The sequence below is a fragment of the Caenorhabditis elegans genome, chromosome II (assembly GCF_000002985.6).
Source record: "Caenorhabditis elegans chromosome II".
NCBI classification, from domain to species: domain Eukaryota; kingdom Metazoa; phylum Nematoda; class Chromadorea; order Rhabditida; family Rhabditidae; genus Caenorhabditis; species Caenorhabditis elegans.
In genome coordinates this window covers 12,866,357-12,888,767 of record NC_003280.10, presented here as the reverse complement: position 1 = coordinate 12,888,767, position 22,411 = coordinate 12,866,357, and the positions used below count along the sequence as shown (strand labels likewise).

General features: G+C 32.4%; 3 protein-coding genes and 1 non-coding gene across 4 annotated transcripts; 2 read left to right on the top strand and 2 right to left on the bottom strand.

Annotated features, from left to right (window-relative positions):
- Positions 1-159: 159 nt before the first annotated feature.
- On the bottom strand, positions 160-3,496 carry sra-14 (G protein-coupled receptor). Its single transcript, NM_064337.7, has 6 exons — positions 3,253-3,496; positions 3,061-3,206; positions 2,405-2,480; positions 2,157-2,356; positions 1,694-1,880; positions 160-367 (listed from the first exon to the last, which is right to left on the bottom strand). The coding sequence occupies exons 1-6, from the start codon at positions 3,490-3,492 to the stop codon at positions 215-217; spliced, it is 1,002 nt and encodes a 333-aa protein (NP_496738.2). The 5' UTR covers positions 3,493-3,496; the 3' UTR covers positions 160-214.
- Positions 3,497-4,000: 504 nt separating this feature from the next.
- 21ur-14302 lies at positions 4,001-4,021 on the top strand. The gene has a single exon (NR_051809.1).
- A 2,778-nt stretch (positions 4,022-6,799) lies between these two features.
- Positions 6,800-7,964, bottom strand: F35C5.1 (uncharacterized protein). Its single transcript, NM_064336.5, has 5 exons — positions 7,850-7,964; positions 7,532-7,648; positions 7,312-7,485; positions 6,920-7,039; positions 6,800-6,872 (listed from the first exon to the last, which is right to left on the bottom strand). Exons 1-5 carry the CDS (start codon positions 7,951-7,953, stop codon positions 6,827-6,829), a joined length of 561 nt encoding a protein of 186 aa, NP_496737.2. The 5' UTR covers positions 7,954-7,964; the 3' UTR covers positions 6,800-6,826.
- A 2,682-nt stretch (positions 7,965-10,646) lies between these two features.
- gsy-1 (Glycogen [starch] synthase) lies at positions 10,647-22,322 on the top strand. The gene is made up of 8 exons (NM_064335.6): positions 10,647-10,721; positions 11,288-11,410; positions 12,062-12,243; positions 14,421-14,835; positions 16,496-17,077; positions 18,213-18,366; positions 20,031-20,409; positions 21,782-22,322. The coding sequence occupies exons 1-8, from the start codon at positions 10,677-10,679 to the stop codon at positions 21,918-21,920; spliced, it is 2,019 nt and encodes a 672-aa protein (NP_496736.1). The 5' UTR covers positions 10,647-10,676; the 3' UTR covers positions 21,921-22,322.
- The last annotated feature ends 89 nt before the right edge of the window (positions 22,323-22,411 follow it).

Here is a 22,411-nt window from a genome sequence, read left to right as displayed (position 1 = left end):
TCTGTCGAAAGTTCCCATCGAGACATGGGTTTATATTTGAAAAAGGGCTCTCATGTTTGATAGCTAATAAAATGCTCGAAAAGGAACTGACGAGAAAGAAGGAACTAGAAGAGAAAGACTCAGAAATCGTCTGCCAAAAAATAATCTTGTGGTGGAGAGCAGGAAGTAGAGAATTTTTATTTAAGAATTTCACAAAGAAAAACCCATAAAACAATTATCCCCAGAGCCGCCGCAGCTCCTGCATTCTGTGATCCTGGCTCTCCTTGTGGCTTGTGATGTGATGAATGGTCCGCTGGCGGCGCCGTCTTACATATCGAATGCAGAATATGATGAGAAGTGGGAGGGTTACGGTAGCGTAGGAGATTGCCTGAAAATGTGAAGGGATGGGCGGCAAACGATTTTTTTCGGCAAATCGGCAAATTGCCGGAATTGAAAATTTCTGGAAAATTGACAAACCAGCAAATTGCCGACTTGCCGAATTTGCCGGAAAAAAGGCAATTTGTGGTATCGCACTTATTTTTTTGGAAATTTCAGAATTTCAATTTCAAATGGCAAAATTGTACGCATCCTATGAATGTTCCTACATCTATTTTGAAAACCAAGCAAATTCTATGAAATTATGTGAAAAAAATGGAAAAAATTCAAAAAAACACAGTTTGAAGTGCTTTCGTCTTATAAAAAATCCCTCTGAACACTTCCGCCAACTTTGATATCCGGCAAACGGCAAATCGGCAATTTGCCGAAAATTAAAGTTTCCGGCAAATCAGCAAACCGGCATATTGCCGAAAACGACAATTTCCGGCAAATCTGACATCCGAAAAAAAAATCGGCAAACCGGCAATTTGCCCATTTGTCGAATTTTTATTCATATAGGGATGGGCGGCAATTCTACAAAAAAAAAACCAAAGTTGTTCGAATATTTTTCACTAGAAAGTAGTGTTAAAATATAAAAAATCACTCGATTTATTTGAAAATAAACTAATTTTTACCCGAAATATTTTAGAAAATGCTCAATAAAGCCTGAAATAGCCTGAAAGATGTCATTTCCCAACTATTAAGCCTGATTCTGCAGCAATCGGCAACTTTCAGGTCAGTTTTGAGCATTTTCACAAGTTTTTCTACCGAGTTTAATGTTTATTTTACAAAACCGGCAAATGTCGATTGCCAATTGCCGGAAATTTTTATTTTCGGCACTTGCCGAAGTTGTCGAAAATTTAAAAAAAACGGCAATTGCCAAAATTGCCGATTGCCGGAAATGTTTATTTTCGGCAATTGCCGAAGTTGCCGGAATTGCCAAAAACTCCTAAAAACCGACAATTGCCGGAAATTTTTATTTCGGCAATTGCCAAAATTGCCGAAAATCCCCAAAACCGGCAATTGTCGAAATTGCCGATTGCGGAACATTTTGAAAACCGGCAATTGCCGGAATTGCCGAAAATTTTAAATACCGGCAATTGTCAAAATTTCCGATTGCCGGAAATTTTTATTTTCGGCAACTGCCGAAAATTCCCAAAACCGGCAATTGTCGAAGTTGCCGATTGCCGAAAATTTTAAATACCGGCAATTGTCGAAATTGCCGATTGCGGAAAATTTCGAAAATCGGCGATTGCCGGAATTGCCGAAAATTCCCAAAACCGGCAAATTCTAAACTTGGGATCAAATTTTTAAAAAAACCGCCAAAATATCAACTCACATAGACCCATATAATCAAATTACTATACAAGTAAACCGGAATCTCATCCTTGGCCTGCCGAAAAAGCCAACTTCCACCCGCATAAATCCCGAGTGCACTGATCTGCGCAATCACCAGCACCGATATCGACTCTGACGTCATCATCGCCTCACTTCGCTGATATTGAAACTCGACGTCGAATCGGGTCCTGTACGACGAATCGTTGAAGACAGTTATGTATTGACCGATAAAAGCGGTTGTGTCATCAGCCAAATGGTTCACTCTATAGGGAATTTTTTTAAAAAGATTTTTGGATCGAAATAGGATGTTAACAAAATGAAAGAAATAGAGAAAAATGTACATTTGTTTTTTTTATTGGAAATTTTCAAACACAATGAAAAATATTTTTTCAGATAGCTAGAAAACACCACACTCCAAGAACTTAACCGAAGCTTCGCAGAAAATAAAAACTCTAAAAACTCACCGCTTTGAATGCATTTTATTAACGAAAAGCAGTGTAACATTGACCATAAGATTGATAATTGTCAAAACTAGACTGCTTATGAGAAATAAATTGGCTCTGGGTGCGTCTTGTTTTCGAAAGAACTGACAACTGGGCAGGTAGTCTTTCTCGCTTTCTCCAATTGGTAGGAGGTAGAATTGAACCCCAATGCTGACGGATATCTGGATGAAATTTGAGGTTTACAGTTCAAAAATTGATAATTATGTTACCATTAAAACTGCCAGAATGATTCCGCACATGCGTTGTTGTTTATAGTAGAACCAAGGTGTGAATGTGGCGAGAAGCCTAGAAAAATTTTAAAATAGCAGCAGACACTTCAAAACCCGCAAGGTGTCGGCCGCTAAAGCTTTTTGAGCAGCCGACATCTCGGGAGCTTACAAGGATCGCAAACTTAAGACATCTGACGCAGACGTGAAATTTTATTGGTAGCCGACAATTTACGTATCTGTATTGGTTACCAGTATCGTAAAAAATTTCGGAAGCCGATATGCTACGGGCAATGCGATAATGACACACATTTTAAATGTCTCAGCAGCCGACACTTCGCGGGGCGTTGAAACCCGGAAGATGTCGGTCACCACAATATAGTTTGGCAGCCGACATCTCGCTTGTTTAGGGATCTTATATGAACTCAGCAGCCGACAACTCACGGATCGTTAAAACCAGGAAAATGTCGGTTACCACAATATAGCTTGGCAGCCGACATCTCGCTTGTTTAGGAATCCTATATTAACTCAGCAGCTGACGCCTCACGGATCGTTAAAACCAGGAAGATGTCGGCTGTCACAACGTACTATCTTGGCACCCGACTTCTTACTAGTTTCATGACCCTATTAGCAGCCGACATCTGAGTGTTTCAACTTACCCATCTAGTGATAACGCCGAATGTATGAAAATGAGCCCGCTGATCCCAAAAACAATAGACCTCCCAAGCGAAAGGCAATCGTCAGAGTCGAAAAGTATGTTGCAAGGATCATCAGCGTAGAAAATGCTCCTATACATCACTGCCCACTGAAACCTTTTTTTTTTTATTTATTGGGTCTGAAGAAGAACTTACCTGACTCAAAACATGAGCAACATCATGAAAAACTGCAAACGCTAATGACAAATATAATAAAATCGCTGTGGATTCGCTGAAAATCGGGTGTTTCCGCATAAACCTTATACAGTAGGCAACTCCAACAAAACACCCGATTGATAGAAATGTGCAATAGATTATGTTGAGCCGGAGGATCCATGAAGTTTGGAGAATAATTTGGTCGTCGGATGCTTTGAACGGGCATTCTTCCTCGCTCATTTCTGGAATTTTTAAATAAAAATAATTTTTGTAGTGCATCGTGAATGAAGATTTCGCTTTGAAATATTAAAAAAAAAACAATTTGAAAATTTCGAGAAAACAAGAAAAATTCATTGGTTTTTTTTTTTGGAATCTCAGGTTGTTTTATACAATTTTTATGAAAAAGGAGGATTATATGAGACGAATGAAATGCGAATTTTAAAATAAAAATTTTTATGTGAAAAAGATAAAATGGTACAAAGCATTCCCATTTTCAAGATTCGATTTTTTTTAATTAGTGAGAAATTTTCCTGGTTGCAACAAAAAAAATATTTCCAAAGAATTCCGTTGATAACTGCGTAAAAAATCTATAAATTTCACCGGCAGGTATCTAAAATGTTCCCACACTTATTCCCTTCATTTCCAGAAATAATATAGAGTCGCATGATTTTTAAAGTTTTTTTTTCTTTTCCAAATTTTTAAAAGGTTTCTGTGAGAATATATTTTCTTGACGTACATTAATATTTATTTCTTGGAATCAAATTGTGAGCGTAAAGTAGTTAAAACAAATTTAAAAAGGGTTTTCGAATAAGGATTTTCGAGCGTTTGGTTTTCGGAATAACTGAAATTTTGAACTCAAGATATGTGCTAGAAATAAATAAATTATCGGGTAAATAATTTTAACCAAACGCAAAAAGAAAACCAAGCCTTTTATAAATTTTATAAATTTTTAATTTTGTGATAGGGTCTCACAGGGTCCAGTTTTTCCTTCTGATTGTGAGATTTATTTTTAAAAAAATTTCAAAATTTTCAATAAAATAATTTTTGAGAAAAAAGTCAAAGTAGTAATTTTAGAATTTTAATTTTCAGAACATTTTGGTAGGGAATTTTTATTTTGAAATTTTTAAAAATTTGAATACAATTTTCAGAACTGCCTATAAACCTCAAAATCACGTTGTGTCAGGCTGTCCCGTTACGGTTTGATTTACAAAAAATGCGGAAATCTTTTTCGAGAAAAATTGTGACGTCAGCACGCTCTTAACCATGCGGAATCAGTTGAGCCAACTCTGCGTCTCAACTCCCGCATTTTTTGTAGATCTACGTAGATCAAATTGGAAAGGGACGCTGTGACTCCACGAGAAAATTCATGATTTTAACTTTTAATTTTAGGTTCAATTTGAAAGTAAAAAAAGGAACGTGCATGTTAGCAAATTGATTTTAAAAATTGCCAAAGTTGTTTTCATAATAAGCAATATTATGTTGACAGAATATTTAATAAACAGCTGGAAACCCTTTGACACATGTCACAGAGTTCAGGTTCGAGAAGAAAAAAAATTGGAAAAGCTGGAGTTAAGTGATTAAAAATGAGGTGTAGCCGGGGAGTGGTCTCAGGCAGGTGGAGTAGTTTTTTTTCGAAATTCAGGTAATTCAGGTATAATAATGATATATTCTTTATATAGAACTTACGAAATTCTACATTTAGTAGATTTGACGTAGGCTTGTGTAAATTTACGCGAAAGTTCATGTAGATTTTCGTAAGTTTGTGTAGATTCTCCAGATTTTTTTTCATGCTTTTTTGAGAGAAATCGTATGAGAAAGCAATAAAAGGTTTTTGTAGATTTAAACATTATGCTGTTAATTCACATAAATATATGTACATAAATCTACACAAATTTTTTTTTTCAGATTACTATAATCCGCCGAAATTGCACACAAAGCTCCGTAAATCTACACTAAAAATCCTGCAAAAAATCTAAAATTCCTCTCAATTTTACAGCTCCAAGAGCCCAAAGCACAGTTCTACACTAGACAAAAACATAGACAGGCAGCTGATTTTTCCAAGGGAACGGAAAACGAAAAAGTATCTCTCTTTTCTCTTAAATTGTTCCATTTATACAATTTTTAGTGCTAAGAAAAGAGAAAAAATAAATAAAATGACGTTTGATTCAACCAAGCTCCGCGAGCACAAAGCTTTGGAAAACGTTAAATCAACTTTTATGCACCAATTTTAGTGTCTTAACTAGAAGAAAAATTGGCTGCCAATTTTGGAAAAATTGAAGAAGAAAAGAAGTAAAAGTGCCCCATAATTTGGGCGGAATGAACCACATGAAAATTTATTTGGAGCCCAATGTGTGCTCTTTGAATGTGAAATTGAAAAAAATTGATCTTTGCGTCTACAAAAACATCTCCGTAAATCTACACAAACCTACGTAAATCTACAAAAATCCTTCCCGTAAATCTACACAAAATTTCTTTAAATCTACAAAAATCCTACCTGTAAATCTACACAAAATTTCTGTAAATCTACAGAAGTCCTACCCGTAAATCTACACGGAACTTCTGTAAATCTACAAAAAATCCTACCCGTAAATCTACACAAAAACTCTGTAAATCTACACAATCTAATGTGAGCCAACAAAACAGAAAACCTTGCAAAACTAACTGATGTGTCAAAATAAATGCCAAAGTACTTCTAGAAAAAAAATTATAGGGTTTGGTTTTAAAGGACATATGTCGCTCCAACTGGGGGGAGCGCTCGGTGAGCCAGAGCTCTTTGAGCCGCCTGGAATGTGGAATTGGATATTTATTGGAATTGTGGCAGTATTGTTGGTATTGAGTTGATAAGAAAAATGTGGAGGAAGAAAAAACATGGAAAAGTGCAGGTGAAAAGTATTGTGTTTGGTTGGTGATGAAGAATGGAATTTGCACTTTCTAAGGGGAGGTTTCTGAACTTTAAGGGCTTGTAGCTCACCGGAAGTTTAATATTTCAAGAAATTTTCAACTAACAAAATATTTAACTTAATTTTTGCAATATTTCGCTAGTTGACAATTTTCAGATATCTTCAACGGCAACGGAGATACACAGGTTAGAAGTTTTTCACTTTGAGAACCTGTAACTCTGCGAATACAAAAGATGAAAAAAAACTTCCAACTAACAAAATATTTAACTTAAATTTTGCAATATTTCATTAGTTGACAATTTTTTGATAGCTGCAACCGCAGCGGAGATACAAGCGTTTAAAACATTCCAATCCAAAAACACGGGTTTCTGGCCTTCCTCATCGAATTTTTCGCGCTCCATTGACAATCGCCCGCCGGACAGGGAAAGTCGTGTACTCCACACGAACAAATGCATTTAGTTTTACAACTAAAATCGAGCCGCGACGCGACACGCAACGCGCCGTAAATCTACCCCAGATATGGCCGAGCCAAAATGGCCTAGTTCGGCAAGCTCTTCCATTTCAATTTATGAGGGAAACGAGAGATCCGTGAAAAACCAGAACACACTTTATTGGACATTTCTATTTATAAAAATAAAATAAAAAATACGAAAAAATCTTTATTGAGTATTTAATCATGCAATATACATGGTCTTCTCGTCAGCATCCTCGGGAGGCATTCTGAAAAAAAACTTTTAAAATGTTAGCAATAGAGCACACTTGCTTACGTGGCACGACGCTTGACACGCTTCAACGGGTGCGCGAACTGAACCCGCTTGGACGGTGGCGACGAGTCACCCGTCTTTTGTTCGGCCGCAGGTGTCAGAATGTTGTGTTTGGGCTCGTCTCTGGAAGAAAAACAGTCAAAAATTTGAATCCCCGCCATGGACTACTGTAGCATTTTAATAAAATCACGTGGTGTCAAGCTGTCCCATCACGATTTGATCTACAAAAAATGCGGGAGTTTTTAAACCAAAAAAATATGACGTCAGCAAGTTCTTAACCATGCGAAATCAGCTGAGACTCTTCTCCCGCATTTTTCGGATTTTTTTGGGCGAAAAATTCCCGCCCTTTTTGTAGATCAAACCGTAATGGGAGAGCCATGCCACCACGTGTTTACCTGGCGGCCTTGCCAAGTGGCATCTCGATAAGCTCGGTTTTTGCCGAATCCGTTGTGTCAGACTTCTGCGAACCTCTCACCGAAACCTGATTACCGGATTTTCGGTACGATTTTCCTGAACTCGACATGCTTGACGCCTGCGGTGGACGACGTGGCACTTTCAGCGAATCGATTCTGAATTTATAGGCGATGAAAACTCGCTCCATTGAGAACCTCTCACGTGGAATTTCGATCTCTCCGCTGTACTTTCTCGCTGGACGAGCCTCGCTCACTTTTGTCGGAAATCAATGAAAAATTTGAAGTTGCCGCGGATTTCAGCGATTTTTCAGATGTGGCGCTGAAATTTTTCGTTTCTATTTTCTAGTGCCAGGATGTCCCATTACGGGTTGATCTACAAAAAATGCGGGAGTTTTTTTTTTAATGTGACGTCAGCACGTTCTTAATCATGCGAAATAAGTTGAGAACTCTCTCTCTTCTCCCGCATTTTTTGTAGATCTAAGTAGATCAAGCCGAAATGAGACACTCTGACATTTAATACCTTTTCTGTGATTTTTTCGAGACACAGACTGTGAGAACAGAGAGCACCAAGATTAACGGCCAGAACAGGAATAGAACCATTGATAAATGCAAATGTAAGCACATTATTTTGGAGAAAAATTAGAAAATGATTGGAAAATTTTATTTTCTAGCAGTTTTTTGACGTTTTATTTGTGATTTTTATTCGAATTTTTAATTTTAAATTATCAATTTCGCATTATTTCTTTTCTTTTTCTTTTTAATAGAAAAACTGCGTCTTTTAATTAAAAAATGCGTTTTTCGCTGCGAGACCCACTCCACTAATCAGGGCATGCGCCTTTAAGGTACGGTAGCGCGCCAGATGATTTTTCTCGAATGTTTATCATTTTTGATATCGATTTTTGCTTCATTTTCCCCATTTTCCTCACATTTTCGACCATTTTTTGATGATTTTTGATGGTTTTTGATAATTTTTGACTGGTTATCCAACTATTTCGCCCCAAAAAACAGTTAAAAATTCCGAAAAACTAGGTTTTAAGTAAAATTTAATTTTTTAATTTTTTCGGAGGAAAACTTGCCGATAAAACTTGGAAAATAAGATAAAATGCTGTAAAAAGTTGATTATTTGATAGAAAATCCAGCTAAAAATCAACATCTTTTTTTTCCGCTGTGATGCAATTAATTTCACTTCCAGTGTGATTTTATCCGATTTTATCCGTTTTTTAACGAATTTTATCATGAAAATCACTCAAATTCCCCGGTTTTCAACATTTTAAACCCGAAATTAGCAGATTTTCAGTAAAATCCTTTTTTTTTTGGCCGAAATCCCGATTTTTCTTCAATAAAAAATACAAGATTTGCAATTGTTTCTCCGATTAGTATTTTTTAAAAAGAATTTCCTAGAAAAGATAAAAAAGAATTTGTTGTTGACCTTAAATGGTGATAAACTGATAAAAAAACGGCGACCGCGGCGCCGCCATTTTTATTCGGTGGCGCGCAACAGGCAATTTGCCCGTCCAATATATATTATCAGTTCAGCAGAAAGAATCTATCAGTTCGATCAGTGGTCATATACATTGTTTTCTTCCCCCCCCCCCCCCCCCCGGCGCAAATAGCTTTTTTTGAGGTGAAATCAACAGGATTTTTGGCGTTTTGTTGAACCTTTGACTTTGATTCGTTTTTCTTTGCATTTTTCCGTCCGAGACCCTTAAAAAAAAAAAATTTTGGTTGAAATAGACACTTTGAAAGGTGGAGTACCGAAATCTAAGAATTTGCTTTTCTAGACCCAAAATGACTCAAAACTACCGAATTTCGTAATGAGACGTTTTGAAAATTTCTCAAAAAAAAAGTTATGGCCGCTCAAAGTTCTGGAAAAAGGCTTATTTTTAGCTAAAATCTAAATTTTGCCAATTTCTAGGCATAACGGCTTCTGGAACTTAATTTTTATTTAATTATAACTTTTTAATGAATATTGTGATCTTTTATTAAGCGTTTATTCGTAGATTTAAGTACATTTTCGGTCAGTGGGGTGCCCAACTGACCGAAAATGTTCTTAAATCAACGAATAAACTCGCAGTAAAAGATCACAATATTAATAAAAGAGTGATAATTAAATAAAAATTAAATTCCAGACGCCGTGATGCCTATAAATTGGCAAAAATTGCGATTTTCGCTAAAAATAAGCCTTTTTCCAGAACTTTGAACTGCCATAATTTTTTTTTGAGAAATTTTCAAAACGTCTCATTACGAAATTAGGTAGTTTTGGGCCATTTTGGGTCTAAAAAATCAAGTCTTAGATTTTGGTACTCCACCTTTAAACGTTCAAATGTTTTTTATCCATATCATAACTTTACAAATCTGTCAAAAAAAAGTTTCTGCTCCGAGCAAGTGCACACACAAAATCCTCCGGCTTGTCACGTTTGTTGCTCGTTTTTTCGTATTCTCTCTCTCTCTCTCTCCTGCACTCTCTCCACTCGTCTGCACTCTCTTCATGGGTCAAGCTGTTTCTCTCTGGGCTTCTTCTCGTGCCCGGCGCCAAGAAGAACACAACAACGACGAAAAGAAGATTCTTCGCCGCAGGAGTTTTCAAATTTTCGTGTTATCAGTGATTGTTTGTTTATAATGGCAACTATTTGATGTTTTTTGATATCAATAGTGATAAGCACGTGATTGAACCGTTGTCCTCTGTGATCTTTGAAGGTGGTTCGGCAAATTGCCGGCTTGCTGATTTGCCGGAATTTTTCAATTCTGATAATTTGCCGATTTTCCGGAAATTTAAATTCCATCAATTTTCCGGAAATATTTAATTCCGGCTATGTGCTGATTTACCGAATTGTCTGAAATTTGCCGGTTTGTCGATTTGCTGGAAATTTCCAATTCCATCAATTCGCCTTTTTGAATTACCTCCAAACTGAGATCTGAAACCAATCAGCGTATCCAGACTCCGCCCACTCCGCATGATTGGTTGAAAAGTAGTCGGAGCGAATCGTTGATTGGTAGAGAAGATTCGAGCAATCTAACCAAAAATATCGATCGATTTAAAATGAAATTTTGTATTCTTTCGCGATTTTTAACAATTTTTTTGTGTGATTTTCGGAATTTTAAAATTATTTCCTCTTTTTTACTGATTAAAAATCTCAATTTTCGGTGGCATAAACATAAATATGTTTTTTCTCAATTTTTTATTTATTTGAAACTAGCTATTTTCGTGCCACCTGACTCCCAGTGATGCCGTCATTAAATCGGGTCCTCCCAATATTTTTCGAATCTTTATTTCTCACGAAAACTTCGATTAAATTTTCATGAAAAAAATTGAATTTTTTGAAGGGAGCCGCTGAAAAAATCAAAAGATGCCGGACCACGCACGAATGCCCAGAAATCTGTCATCGAATAAGGTATTCTACTGGAGATTTAAAAAATTGAAAATAAAAATGGAAAAATGTTGAATTTTCAATTTTTCGAATTTTTAAAAATCGAAAAACGAAAAATTTCAATTTTTCGGATCAAAAAAAAAATCAAAAAACGAAAAATTTTCAATTTTTCGAATTAAAAAAAATCGAAAAACGAAAATTTTCGATTTTTTGAATTTTTAAAAATTCGAAAAAGGAAAATTTTCTATTTTTTAATTTAAAAAAATCGAAAAACGAAAATTTTCAATTTTTCGAATTAAAAAAATTGAAAAAACGAGAAATTTCAATTTTTCGGATCAAAAAAAAAATCGAAAAACGAAATTTTCGATTTTTTGAATTTTTAAAAATTCGAAAAAGGAAAATTTTCGATTTTTCGAATTAAAAAAAAATTGAAAAACGAAAATTTTCAATTTTTCGAAGTTTTAAAAATTAAAAAAAAACGAAATTTTCAATTTTTTTTAATTTAAAAAAAAATCGAAAAACGAAATTTTTTTATTTTTTTAATTAAAAAATCGGTTTTCAGGAATTTCCATTAAAAAATTGAATTTCAGATCGCAAAAACGATCGCCGGAGAGGATCTCGACGAGGAAGAGGTTCTGGAAATGGATGCCGGACAAAGTGCCCGTGAAGAGGGACGTTTTGTGTTCGAATGCGCTTGGGAAGTGGCTAATAAGGTAGAATTACGCAGGAATTTGACTTTTTTGGAGCTTTATATTTTTAAAAAGAACTCCAAATTTTCCCCAAATTCCGGATATCTTAAGTTAAAAAATTCAAAAAAAAATCCCAGGGATTTATATTTCAGCTTGAAATCGCCGAATTTTCGCGCCAGTGTCGATTTACGAGATTTGTGTCGATTTACGCGATTTTCAATCTTTGCTGATTTCCGTTTTTTCTACGAGTTTCCTTTATTTTCGTCGGTTTTTGCTGAAAATTCTATTGAAAATGTGTTTTTTTGGGTTAAACATTATATTATCAAAAAATCAACTGAAAATCGGAAATTTTGTTAGTTTTTTGATAATATAATAAATTAACTTTAATTAACCCTAAAAAACACATTTTCAAACGAAAAAATTCAGCAAAAACCGACGAAAATGAAAAGGAAACTCGTAGAAAAAACGGAAATCAGTAAAGATTGAAAATCTCGTAAATCGACACTGGCGCGAAAATTCGGCGATTTAAAGCTGAAATATAAAATCGTGGGATTTTCTTAGAATTTTTTCACTTAGATATTCGGAATCAGGGGAAAATTTGTAGTTATTTTAAAAATAATATTTTTGAAAATTTGTGATTTTTCCCAAAAAAAAAAACTCAAAAAAATTTTCCAGGTTGGTGGAATCTACACTGTGCTCCGCAGTAAGGCTCAAATCAGTACCGAAGAGCTCGGCGACCAATACTGCATGTTCGGACCAATGAAGGACGGAAAATGGCGGCTTGAAGTCGACCCAATTGAGCCCGAAAATCGGACTATTCGCGCCGCGATGAAACGGTTTCAGGCCGACGGATTTAGGTGCGAGGAAATTGAGAATTTCTCGTTTTTAAAAAATGATTTTCATGAAAAAACAAAATTTTCATGTATTTTCTTGGTTTACTGAAATTTTGAATATTTTAAACGTTTCTCAACGAAAAAATCACAAAAAATTGGTTTTATTCAATTTTTGTACAATTTTTCATGTTTTATTCTAATTTTTACCGAAAATGTTCAAAATCTTTTTTTAATACGAGAAATTCTAAATCTCCTCATTTTTTGATGATTTTCTATTTAAAAAACTGTTGAAATTCTGATTTTCAATGAAAAAATACGCAATTTTGGAAAAAAAATGTGCAAAACCACAATTTGGCGGAAATTTTAAATTCCGGCAATTTTACGACTTGCCGAAATGCCGGAAATTCCAATTTTTCTGCGGATTCTTCAACAAAATAATTTTCCTAGTTTTTTCCTAAAAATGTGCAAAATTTAAAATAGTGGAATATCAAAATAATTAAACAAAATAGAACACAATTTTCTTCAAAACCTCTTTTTTTTAGATGTTTTCAGAAAAGCTGAAAAACTGAAAATCAGAAAACTGATAAAATCCTGATTTTTAGTCGAAAAATACCAAATTTTAATGTATTTTTTAATTTATTTTGAAAACCGTTGGGTTAATTTATTTTACTTATAGCGTTTTTAGACAAACTGGAAATTTTGGAAATAAAAAAATAAAAAAATAAATTTCACAAAAATAATTTCAATTTGAAATATAAAAATTCTCAACTTCGAGAAATCTTTAAAGGTGGATTACCGAAATTTGAGAATTTGCTTTTTTAGACCCAAAATGACCCAAAACTACCCAATTTTGTAATTAGACGTTTTGAAAATTTCTCAAAAAAAGTTATGGCAGTTCAAAATTCTGGAAAAAAGGCTCATTTTCAGCTAAAATCGAAAATTTTGTAAATTTCTCGGTGTCGTAGAGTCTGGAATTTAATTTTTATAGAATTATCACTATTTAATAAATATTGTAGTCTTTTATTACATTTATGGTTATTTGTGCCCCACTGACCATAAATGTAATAAAAGTCCACAATTACGAAAATTGGGTCTAAAAAACGCAAAGTCGACTTTTTCACTAAAAAATTTGAATTTTGAAAATCTCAAAATTTTTTCAGCGGTCTCGTTATGAAAATCAGGTAGTTGCAGCATCTAAGCGGTATATTTATTATGTTTGGAAAAAAGTTTAGGTTTTGTATTCCCGTAATCCATCATATTACATTGTCCACTGAATACATAATTTTTTTACTTGGAAATTGTTTTAGCATCTGCAAAAAATATTTATTTATCAGTTTTATTAAGAAAAAACGAAAAAATCGGTAAAAAACGAAAGAAAACAGGCGGAAAACAAAGCAAGTTAAATGACCGCTGAAACTTGTCGGCCCCTCGGCCCTGGCCTAGAAACCACTTTTCCTCGTTCCTCGTGAGGAAAAAGTTGCAGTAATTTTTGGAAAGATACGTTAAATATGAGAAGTAGAGTATCAAAATATTGAAAAAAAATATATTTATTGGAATTTCAATTTAAAACTATCTGGTAGCTTTAATGGTATTTACTGGTAGCGTTAAAAAAAAAGAAGAAAATTTTAAAGATTTCTCATGGAAAAAATCTCAAAAATATATAGTTTTTATTCAATGTTTCTACCATTTTTCATGTATTTTCTAAATTTTCTCAACTTTTTATTGATTTTTCTATAATAAACTGAAAAAATCCCGACTTTTAGTCGAAAATACTAAATTTTTAGAAGTATTTTTTAATTGGTAAATAATTTAATTTACTAACAGCATTTTTAGACAAAATGGAAATTAAAAAAAAAAGAAAGAAAAAATAAAACGGAAACATATATTATTGCTGAAATTTCACAAATTTAAAAATAATTTAAAATTTTATATTTGAAAATTCTACATTATTTAGGATTAATTCAGAAAAAAAAACAAGAAAACTAGAAAACAAAATTTCAGAATTTTTTGAAGTCTAAAACATTCTAAAATTCCAAAAATCCAAAAATCCTGAGATTCGAGAATCCTTTTTTTTCAAATCTTTACCGAAAATAATTTGGAAAATTGGTTATTTTTGAAAAGATATGCTGTGAAAAGTATCAAGAAATAAAAAAAACAAATTTTCTTGCAATTTCAATTTTCAAAAAATGAATTTTTTCCAGATGTATGTACGGAAGATGGTTGATCGAAGGATATCCAAAAGTGATCCTTTTCGATTTGGGCTCCGGAGCCGTCAAGATGAATGAGTGGAAGCATGAGCTCTTCGAGCAGTGCAAAATCGGTATCCCACACGAGGATATCGAGTCGAATGACGCTGTGATCCTCGGATTCATGGTCGCCCTGTTCCTCAAGCATTTCCGTGAATCTGTGACCAGCTATACGCCTTTAGTTGTCGCACACTTTCATGAATGGCAGGCTGGAGTTGGACTTTTGATGACTCGATTGTGGAAATTGGATATTGCGACGGTTTATACGACGCATGCGACACTTTTGGGAAGACATTTGTGTGCTGGTGGAGCTGATTTGTATAATAATTTGGATAGTTTCGATTTGGATGCGGAAGCGGGGAAGAGAAAGGTTATTGGAAAAATCGGGAATTAAAAACTAAAAAATTGGAGAAAAAAATCCTTTTTTTTAAATATGATTTTCTATAAATATTAAATTGAATTTTCAATTCAAAAAAAATTAAAACTGAATAAAAACGAATTTTGATTTTTTTTTTGGAATTACCAACAAATTTGTAACTATTCACTAGTTCACTGACAACTTTTTGGAAAAAAAAATCGGAAAAAATCTACAGAACATTTTATTTTTTATTTTAAAGGCACATTAACAAAATCTGGGAAATATTTTTAATTGACTCTATATTTTCTCCTGATTCAGAATATCGATGTGAAAAAAATCAAAAAATAATCCCAGGATTTTATATTTAAGCTTGAAATCACGATTGTCATCTGTGTCCGCATCACTTTTTTCAAATACGCGCCCAAAAAATTCGCATTGGAGCGCACATGCATCGTTTGATTTTCTTCGTTTTTTTTTAAATTTATTTTCGCCGAATTCAATTGTTTTCAACCAGTTTCAATCGTTTTTTGTCGAGTTTTTATTGATTGACAAAAATTGAATTCGGCGAAAATAAATTTAAAAAAAACGAAGAAAATCAAACGATGCAAGCACGCTCCAATGCGAATTTTTTGGGAGCGTATTTGAAAAAAGTGATGGGGACACAGATGGCAATCGTGATTTCAAGCTTAAGTATAGAATTAGGGAATTTTTTTGTTGATTTTTTGTCACATCGAAATTCGAAATCAGGGGAAAATTTAGAGTCAATTAAAAATATTTCCCCGATTTCGGTGCTGTACCTTTTTTAAAATAAAAAATAAAATGTTCTGTAGATTTTTTCCGATTTTTTTTCCGAAAGTTGTCAATGAACTAGTGAATAGTTACAAATTTGGTATTTCCAAAAAATTAATGTAAACATTCCAAAAAAACTTTAAAGGTGGAGTAGCGCTAGTGGGGAAATTGCTTTAAAACATGCCTATGTGGTCACAATGACCGAATATCATGATAAAAAAATTCAAAAAATTTTTCTAAATTTTATATGATTTTTAGAAAATTGAAAAATCTCAGTTTTTTCCTAATTCCTATTTGAATTACCACCAATGGGATTTGTTCGATGGAGCGCGCTTGCACGTTTTCAAATTTATTTATTTTATTTTTTGTTGTTCTCCACGGATTTTCAATGTTTTCGGTGTATTTTTGCTCGAATTTTAGAGAAAAGGCCGAGATAAATGCAAATTTTCGATTAAAAGTGTGCTTAATCAAAAATTTGCATTTATTTTGACTTTTTCTCTAAAATTCGAGCAAAAATACACCGAAAACATTGAAAATCGGTAGAAAACAACAAAAGATAAAACCAATAAATTTAGAAGCGTGCAAGCGCGCTCCATCGAACAAATCCGATTGGCGGAAATTCAAATAGGAATTAGGCAAAAACTGAGATTTTTCAATTTTCAAAAAATCATATAAAATTTAGAAAATTTTTTTGAATTTTTTTATCATGATATTCGGTCATTGTGACCCCATAGGCGTGTTTTAAAGCAATTTCCCCACTGACGCTACTCCACCTTTAAAAAATCACTCCTTCGTTTTTGTTCACTTTTAATTTTTTTGAATTTTTCGGTTCCCAACCTTTAAAGTTTTTTGTTCAAATGCCTACAATCTCAAAAATTTCCAGATCTACCACCAATACTGCCTGGAACGTGCCGCGTGCCAAACTGCACACATCTTCACCACCGTCTCCGAGATCACAGGGCTCGAGGCTGAGCATTTCCTGTGCCGAAAGCCCGATGTGCTCACACCGAACGGTCTGAATGTTGTGAAGTTCGCAGCGCTCCACGAGTTTCAAAATCTTCACGCTCAGAATAAGGAGAAGATTAATCAATTTATCCGCGGACATTTCCATGGTCATTTGGACTTTGATCTTGATAAAACCCTCTATTTCTTCACTGCTGGCCGCTATGAGTTCTCGAATAAGGGTGGTGACATGTTCATTGAATCATTGGCTCGTTTGAATCATTACCTCAAAACTACCAGCGATCCACGTCATATGGGGGTTACGGTAGTCGCTTTTCTGATCTACCCGGCGCCCGCCAACTCGTTCAACGTGGAATCATTAAAGGGACAGGCGGTCACTAAGCAGCTGAAGGAGGCGGTTGATAGGATCAAGGAGAAAGTCGGACAGAGAATTTTCGATATTTGTCTGCAAGGACATTTGCCAGAGCCGGAGGAGCTCATGTCGCCTGCTGATAATATTTTGGTACGGGATGAGGAAAATTGTCGAATTTTTCGAATTTCTAAAAATCGAAAAATTGAGAATTTTGTTTTTTTTTTAATTTAAAAAACCGAAAAACTAAAATTTTTCGCTTTTTCTGTGTCTTTTATTCGAAAAAATAAAATTTTAGATTTTTCGAATTTTTAAAAATCGAAAAATCAAAAATTGGAAATCGAAAAACGAAAAATTTTCGATTTTTCGGTGTTTTTTATTCGAAAAAATAAAATTTTCAATTTTTCAAATTTTTTAAAAACGAAAAACGAAAAATTTTCTGTTTTTCGAATTTTTTTAAAATTAAAAACGAAAAATTTCGATTTTCCGGTGTTTTTTATTTGTAAAAATAAAATTTTCGATTTTTCGAAAATCGAAAAATTGAGAATTTCGGTTTTTTTGAATTAAAAGAATCGAAAAACGAAAAATTTTCCGTTTTTCAAATTTCTAAAAATCGAAAAACCAAAACTTTTCGATTTTTCGAAATTTTCAAAATCGAAAAACAAAAAAAAAATCGATTTTTCGAATTTTTTTAAATCGAAAAATCAAAAATTGGAAATCGAAAAACTAAATTTTTCAATTTTTGATGGGTTAAGCGAAAATCGAAAAATCAAAAAATTAGCAATCGAAAAACGAAAATTTTCCAATTTTCCGATGTTTTAAACCGAAAAAATGAGATTTTAAGTTTTTCAAATTTTTAAAAATCGAAAAACAAAAATGTTCAATTTTTCGATTTTTTAAACCGAAAAATCGAAAAATTGGAAATCAAAAAACGATAATTTTCGATTTTCCGATTTTTTAAATTGAAAAAAAAAATTTTTTCGATTTTTCGGTGTTTTTAAACCGAAAAACCAAATATTTTCGATTTTCCGATTTTTTAAAAATCGGAAAAAATGAAATTTTCAGTTTTTCAATATTTTAAAATTGAAAAACGAGAATACTTTCGGGATACATTTTTGAATTATTTAGAACAAAAAAAAACCCATTTAAATCAGCAAATTTTACCTAGAAACTGTGAAACTGGAGAAAATTACATTTAAAAAATTCCCGAAATTTTCTGCATTTTTAAAAAACCATTTTCAGGAAATTGTTAACTTGAGAAAATCCCCAAATAAATTCATATTTCCAGCTGAAAAGATGCATCATGTCCCTCCACAACTCGAGTCTTCCACCAATTTGCACACACAATATGATTCGAGCAGACGATCCGGTGCTCGAGTCTCTTCGTCGAACATCTCTGTTCAATAAACCAGAGGATCGTGTGAAAGTTGTCTTCCATCCAGGTATTTAATAATTTTTTTCCATCATCAATTTTGACTTGAAATTGAATTTTTTGGAGAAAAAAAGTTGTTAACAAGCAAACGCTATTACAGAAAAATTCGGAAAAAAAGCATGTTAAATAATTATAAATTCAGTTGACGTTATGTATTTAGATATTAAAAAATAATTCATCACAAAAACTGAAAATATAGATTTATTTTTTATGAAATTTAGGTATTTTAGACCAAAAATCTAAATTTTCAATTTTCAATAATTAACACAAAAAAACTTTGAAAAAACTTTACTTTCTAATTTTTTCATTAATTTCGACTTAAAATTTGATTTTTTTTTTGGAGTAGACTCATGAAAATATAACAGAAAAAAAGATTAAATAATTATACAACAAAATTAAAAAAAAAACGCTGACGTTTTTTTTTTTTTAATTTAAAAATAAATACAAATTTCTAGGTTTCTGCTCTAAAAAACTGAAAATATTGATCTATTTTTATAAAATTCAGGCATTTGTGGCAAAACTTATAAATTTTGCGATAAAAATATAAATATTCATTGTAAAAATCCAATTTTTAGTTTTAAAAAATTCAAATAAAAACTCTAAATTTAAATCAAAAAATTTTTTGGAAATTCAATGGAATTTTTAAAATTAAAAAGTACAAAAAACTACTTTCTAATTTTTTTTGCAGAAAATTACGAGAAAAATAACGATTTCTAATTTTTTTTTTTCATCAATTTTGACTCAAAATTCGATTTTTTTGGAAAAAGTTGTTAACAAGCTTACTATATTACGATATTACAGAAAAATCTGGAAAAAATGCATGTTAAACAATTATAAATTCAACGAAAAATTGAAAAATCCCGCTGACGCTTTTAATTAAAAAATAAATCAATACATAATTCATCACAAAATCTGAAATTAAAAAAGAAAATTTCTATGTTCCAGCTCTGAAAAACTGAAATTATAGATTCATTTTTATCAAATTAAGGTATTTTTGACAAAACTTATAAATTTTGAATTTTAAATAATTAACACAAAATTTTGAGATAAAAATACAAATATTTATTCTCAAAAAATCCAATTTGCAGTTTAAAAAAAATTAAAAAAAAAAACTCAAAATTCAATAGAATTTTTAAAATTACAAATACTTTGAAAAAATTCATTTTCTAATTTTTTTGCATACAATTTTGCCGAAAACAATCACGATTTCTAATTTTTCCTTCAATTTTGTCTTGAAATTTGATTTTTTCCGGAAAAATTAAGTTTTTCACAAGCTTTAGCTTTAAACTTGCTATTTTATAATAGATTTACCTAGGATTTCTAAATATAACTGAAAAAAAAATTAAACATTTTTAATTTCAACTAAAAATGGAAAAATCCCGCTGTCATTTTATTTATTTATTTTTTAATTTTAAATAAATAAATAATTATCACAAAACCAGAAATTTCTAGGCTTTAGCACTGAAAAACTGAAAAAAAAAAAGTTTTCTTTTAAATTTTGCGATAAAAATATAAATATTGATTGTCAAAAAATCCAATTTTTAGTTGAAAAAATTCAAAATTTGAATTAGAATTTTTTTAAAGAAATTTTCAAAAAAAAACACGATTTCCGAGAAATAATTAGTCGATTATTTCTTGAATAATCTATTTTTTAATTTTTTAAATTATTTCCAGAATTCCTGTCATCTGTCTCTCCACTAATTGGCCTGGACTACGAGGATTTCGTGCGTGGTTGCCATTTGGGAGTATTCCCATCTTATTACGAACCATGGGGATATACGCCAGCCGAGTGTACCGTAATGGGAATCCCGTCGGTCTCGACGAATCTCTCTGGTTTCGGATGCTTCATGCAGGAACACGTCGAGGATCACGAGCAAAAAGGAATCTATGTGATTGATCGGAGACATAAGGCGGCGGAAGAGTCTGTGCAAGAGTTGGCACAGGTTATGTACGATTTCTGTGGACAATCTCGTCGTCAACGCATCATTCTTCGTAATTCCAATGAGGGACTCTCCGCGCTGCTTGATTGGCAGAATCTTGGAGTTTTCTATCGGTACGGGAGAGAATTAAAATGAAAACACCGCGAAAAAACATTCAAAAATGTTCAGAATAACATTTTTAATGGAAATCCTCGAAAATTATGGAAATATTTGCAAAATAGAGATTTTCTAGACAGATTTCTGAAAATTTAAGATTTTCTGGTTGTTTTTTTTTGTTATATATCGGGAAATTGAAATTGGAAAAATTGCAGAAAAATGAAAAAAGAAGACATTACAAAAATATTTTGAAAAAATACCATCGAACAACTTTTATTTAACATGCTAACCAATTTTTGAAAAAAAAAATTTTGTATTTTTTTTCCAAATTTTTTAACTTTTAAAATCCTCCCAAAAATGCTGACAATGAGGAAAAAATTTAAAAATTGGGATTTTTTTCACAAAAAAAAACTGATAAAACAATTAAAATAGTAATAATTTTGCCAACTTTTGAACATTTGTCAAAAAGATACGGATTTTCTAGATGAAATTCAATTAAAAACAGAATTTGAAAGAAAAACCCTTTTTCCGTGAAACTTATCCAGTTTTTGGTAGGTTTTTATCAAACTTTCGACGAAAAAATGCCTATCAATTCAAAATTGACTGAATTTAACGAAAATGAGCTGAAAAATTACTTTTTTTTTTTAAAGTTTCAGGTGAAAATCCATTAAAAAAATCCAAAAAATTGTCGATTTGAGTTTAGTTTGAATCGTAAACTTTTTTGAGGTCAAAATGTCCGAAAACGCATTGAAAATGAGTACTTTTTGGAAAAAAAAACAGTTAAAACCATTAAAAACCACATTTTTCTAAACATTATTTGCAAATTTAAAATGTTTTGAAATATAAAAATTGACTTTTTTGGATTTTTGATGTCAAAAAACCAATTTTTGGTTAAAATTTCAATAAAAAACTGCGAAAAATACGAGTTAATCAATTTATTAATCATTTTGCGACCAAGAATTTGCAATTGAAAACGGCGAAAAAAATTAATTTTTTTTCAAATACCCCTTTTTAAAAGGAAATCCTCGAAAATTAAAAAGATATTTTCAAAAATACAGATTTTCCAGACAGTCAAGGGTGTTTTGGAAAAAACGAACATTTAAGATTTTTGATTTTTTTGAAATCGGAAAAATTGAAATTGAATAATTGCAGGAAAATATTACAAGAAATTTATTTGAAAATGATGACATTTATTTGAAAAAAAAAAACCAAATTTTGAAAAACTTTAAAAAAAAATTTTGGCAAAATTTTTTCAAAATTTTCTAACTTATAAAATCCCCCCAAAAATGCTGACTATGAGAAAATTTAAAAAATTGAGATTTTTTCAAAATCCAAAAAATCTGATCAATTAATATTTTGCGACCAAAAATTCGAAAATAAAAATTCCAGTGACTGCCGCCGCCTCGCCCTGGAACGTCTTCATCCCGACGTGGACAAGATCATGCGTGACAATGAAGGAAAAGTGCCGTCAGCTGCCACGTCACGCCGTCCATCGATTCATTCCAGTGATGGAGAGGACGATGAGTAGAGATCACAGGCTACAGTACTCCCCCTTCTTCATTTTCTACAGTAATCCCCTAAATTGTTCTTCCCGTCTTGCCATAGCCATAGCCTCTTCTTATTATACCGTTGTCTTTTCCCGTCACCGGCGCCTTATCATTTCTCTTTTGAATAAGTTCCCACTCCCACCCCCACAAATTTGAGATTTTTAATATGTTCCTATATGATTCTTTTTTTTTTACAAAATAGACCCAGTTTTATTTATATACAAGATTCCCCGTATTCCAATCATCTCCCAGCAGCTCAAATTTTATTTCGCATTTTGCCACAGATTTATACATTTATACACATTTATATATCCATTTTTTTTGCACCAATTTTTCTTTAAAATTCGTATAATATAGTAGTAAAAGTTTAGTATTACTCTGTATGCAATGTTGAACATTTCATCAGGAATTGAGAAATTTTAGGAGAGACTGAGGAAAGGAATTCAGGAGAGGAATTGGGAAATTTCAGGGT

Excerpts from the sequence above, each read along its gene's own strand:
- sra-14 (NM_064337.7), bottom strand. The coding sequence starts at position 3,492 with ATGAGCGAGGAAGAATGCCCGTTCAAAGCATCCGACGACCAAATTATT. Across the intron at positions 2,481-3,060 it reads TCGGCGTTATCACTAGATGG|GCTTCTCGCCACATTCACAC; the intron begins GTAAGTTGAAAC and ends AAATTTTTCTAG. Across the intron at positions 368-1,693 it reads ATTTGATTATATGGGTCTAT|GCAATCTCCTACGCTACCGT; the intron begins GTGAGTTGATAT and ends TCACATTTTCAG.
- F35C5.1 (NM_064336.5), bottom strand. The coding sequence starts at position 7,953 with ATGTGCTTACATTTGCATTTATCAATGGTTCTATTCCTGTTCTGGCCG. Across the intron at positions 7,649-7,849 it reads TCGAAAAAATCACAGAAAAG|CGCCACATCTGAAAAATCGC; the intron begins GTATTAAATGTC and ends GAAAAATTTCAG. Across the intron at positions 6,873-6,919 it reads CGTGTCAAGCGTCGTGCCAC|AATGCCTCCCGAGGATGCTG; the intron begins GTAAGCAAGTGT and ends GTTTTTTTTCAG.
- gsy-1 (NM_064335.6), top strand. The coding sequence starts at position 10,677 with ATGCCGGACCACGCACGAATGCCCAGAAATCTGTCATCGAATAAG. Across the intron at positions 11,411-12,061 it reads CTTGGGAAGTGGCTAATAAG|GTTGGTGGAATCTACACTGT; the intron begins GTAGAATTACGC and ends AAAATTTTCCAG. Across the intron at positions 20,410-21,781 it reads AATCTTGGAGTTTTCTATCG|TGACTGCCGCCGCCTCGCCC; the intron begins GTACGGGAGAGA and ends TAAAAATTCCAG.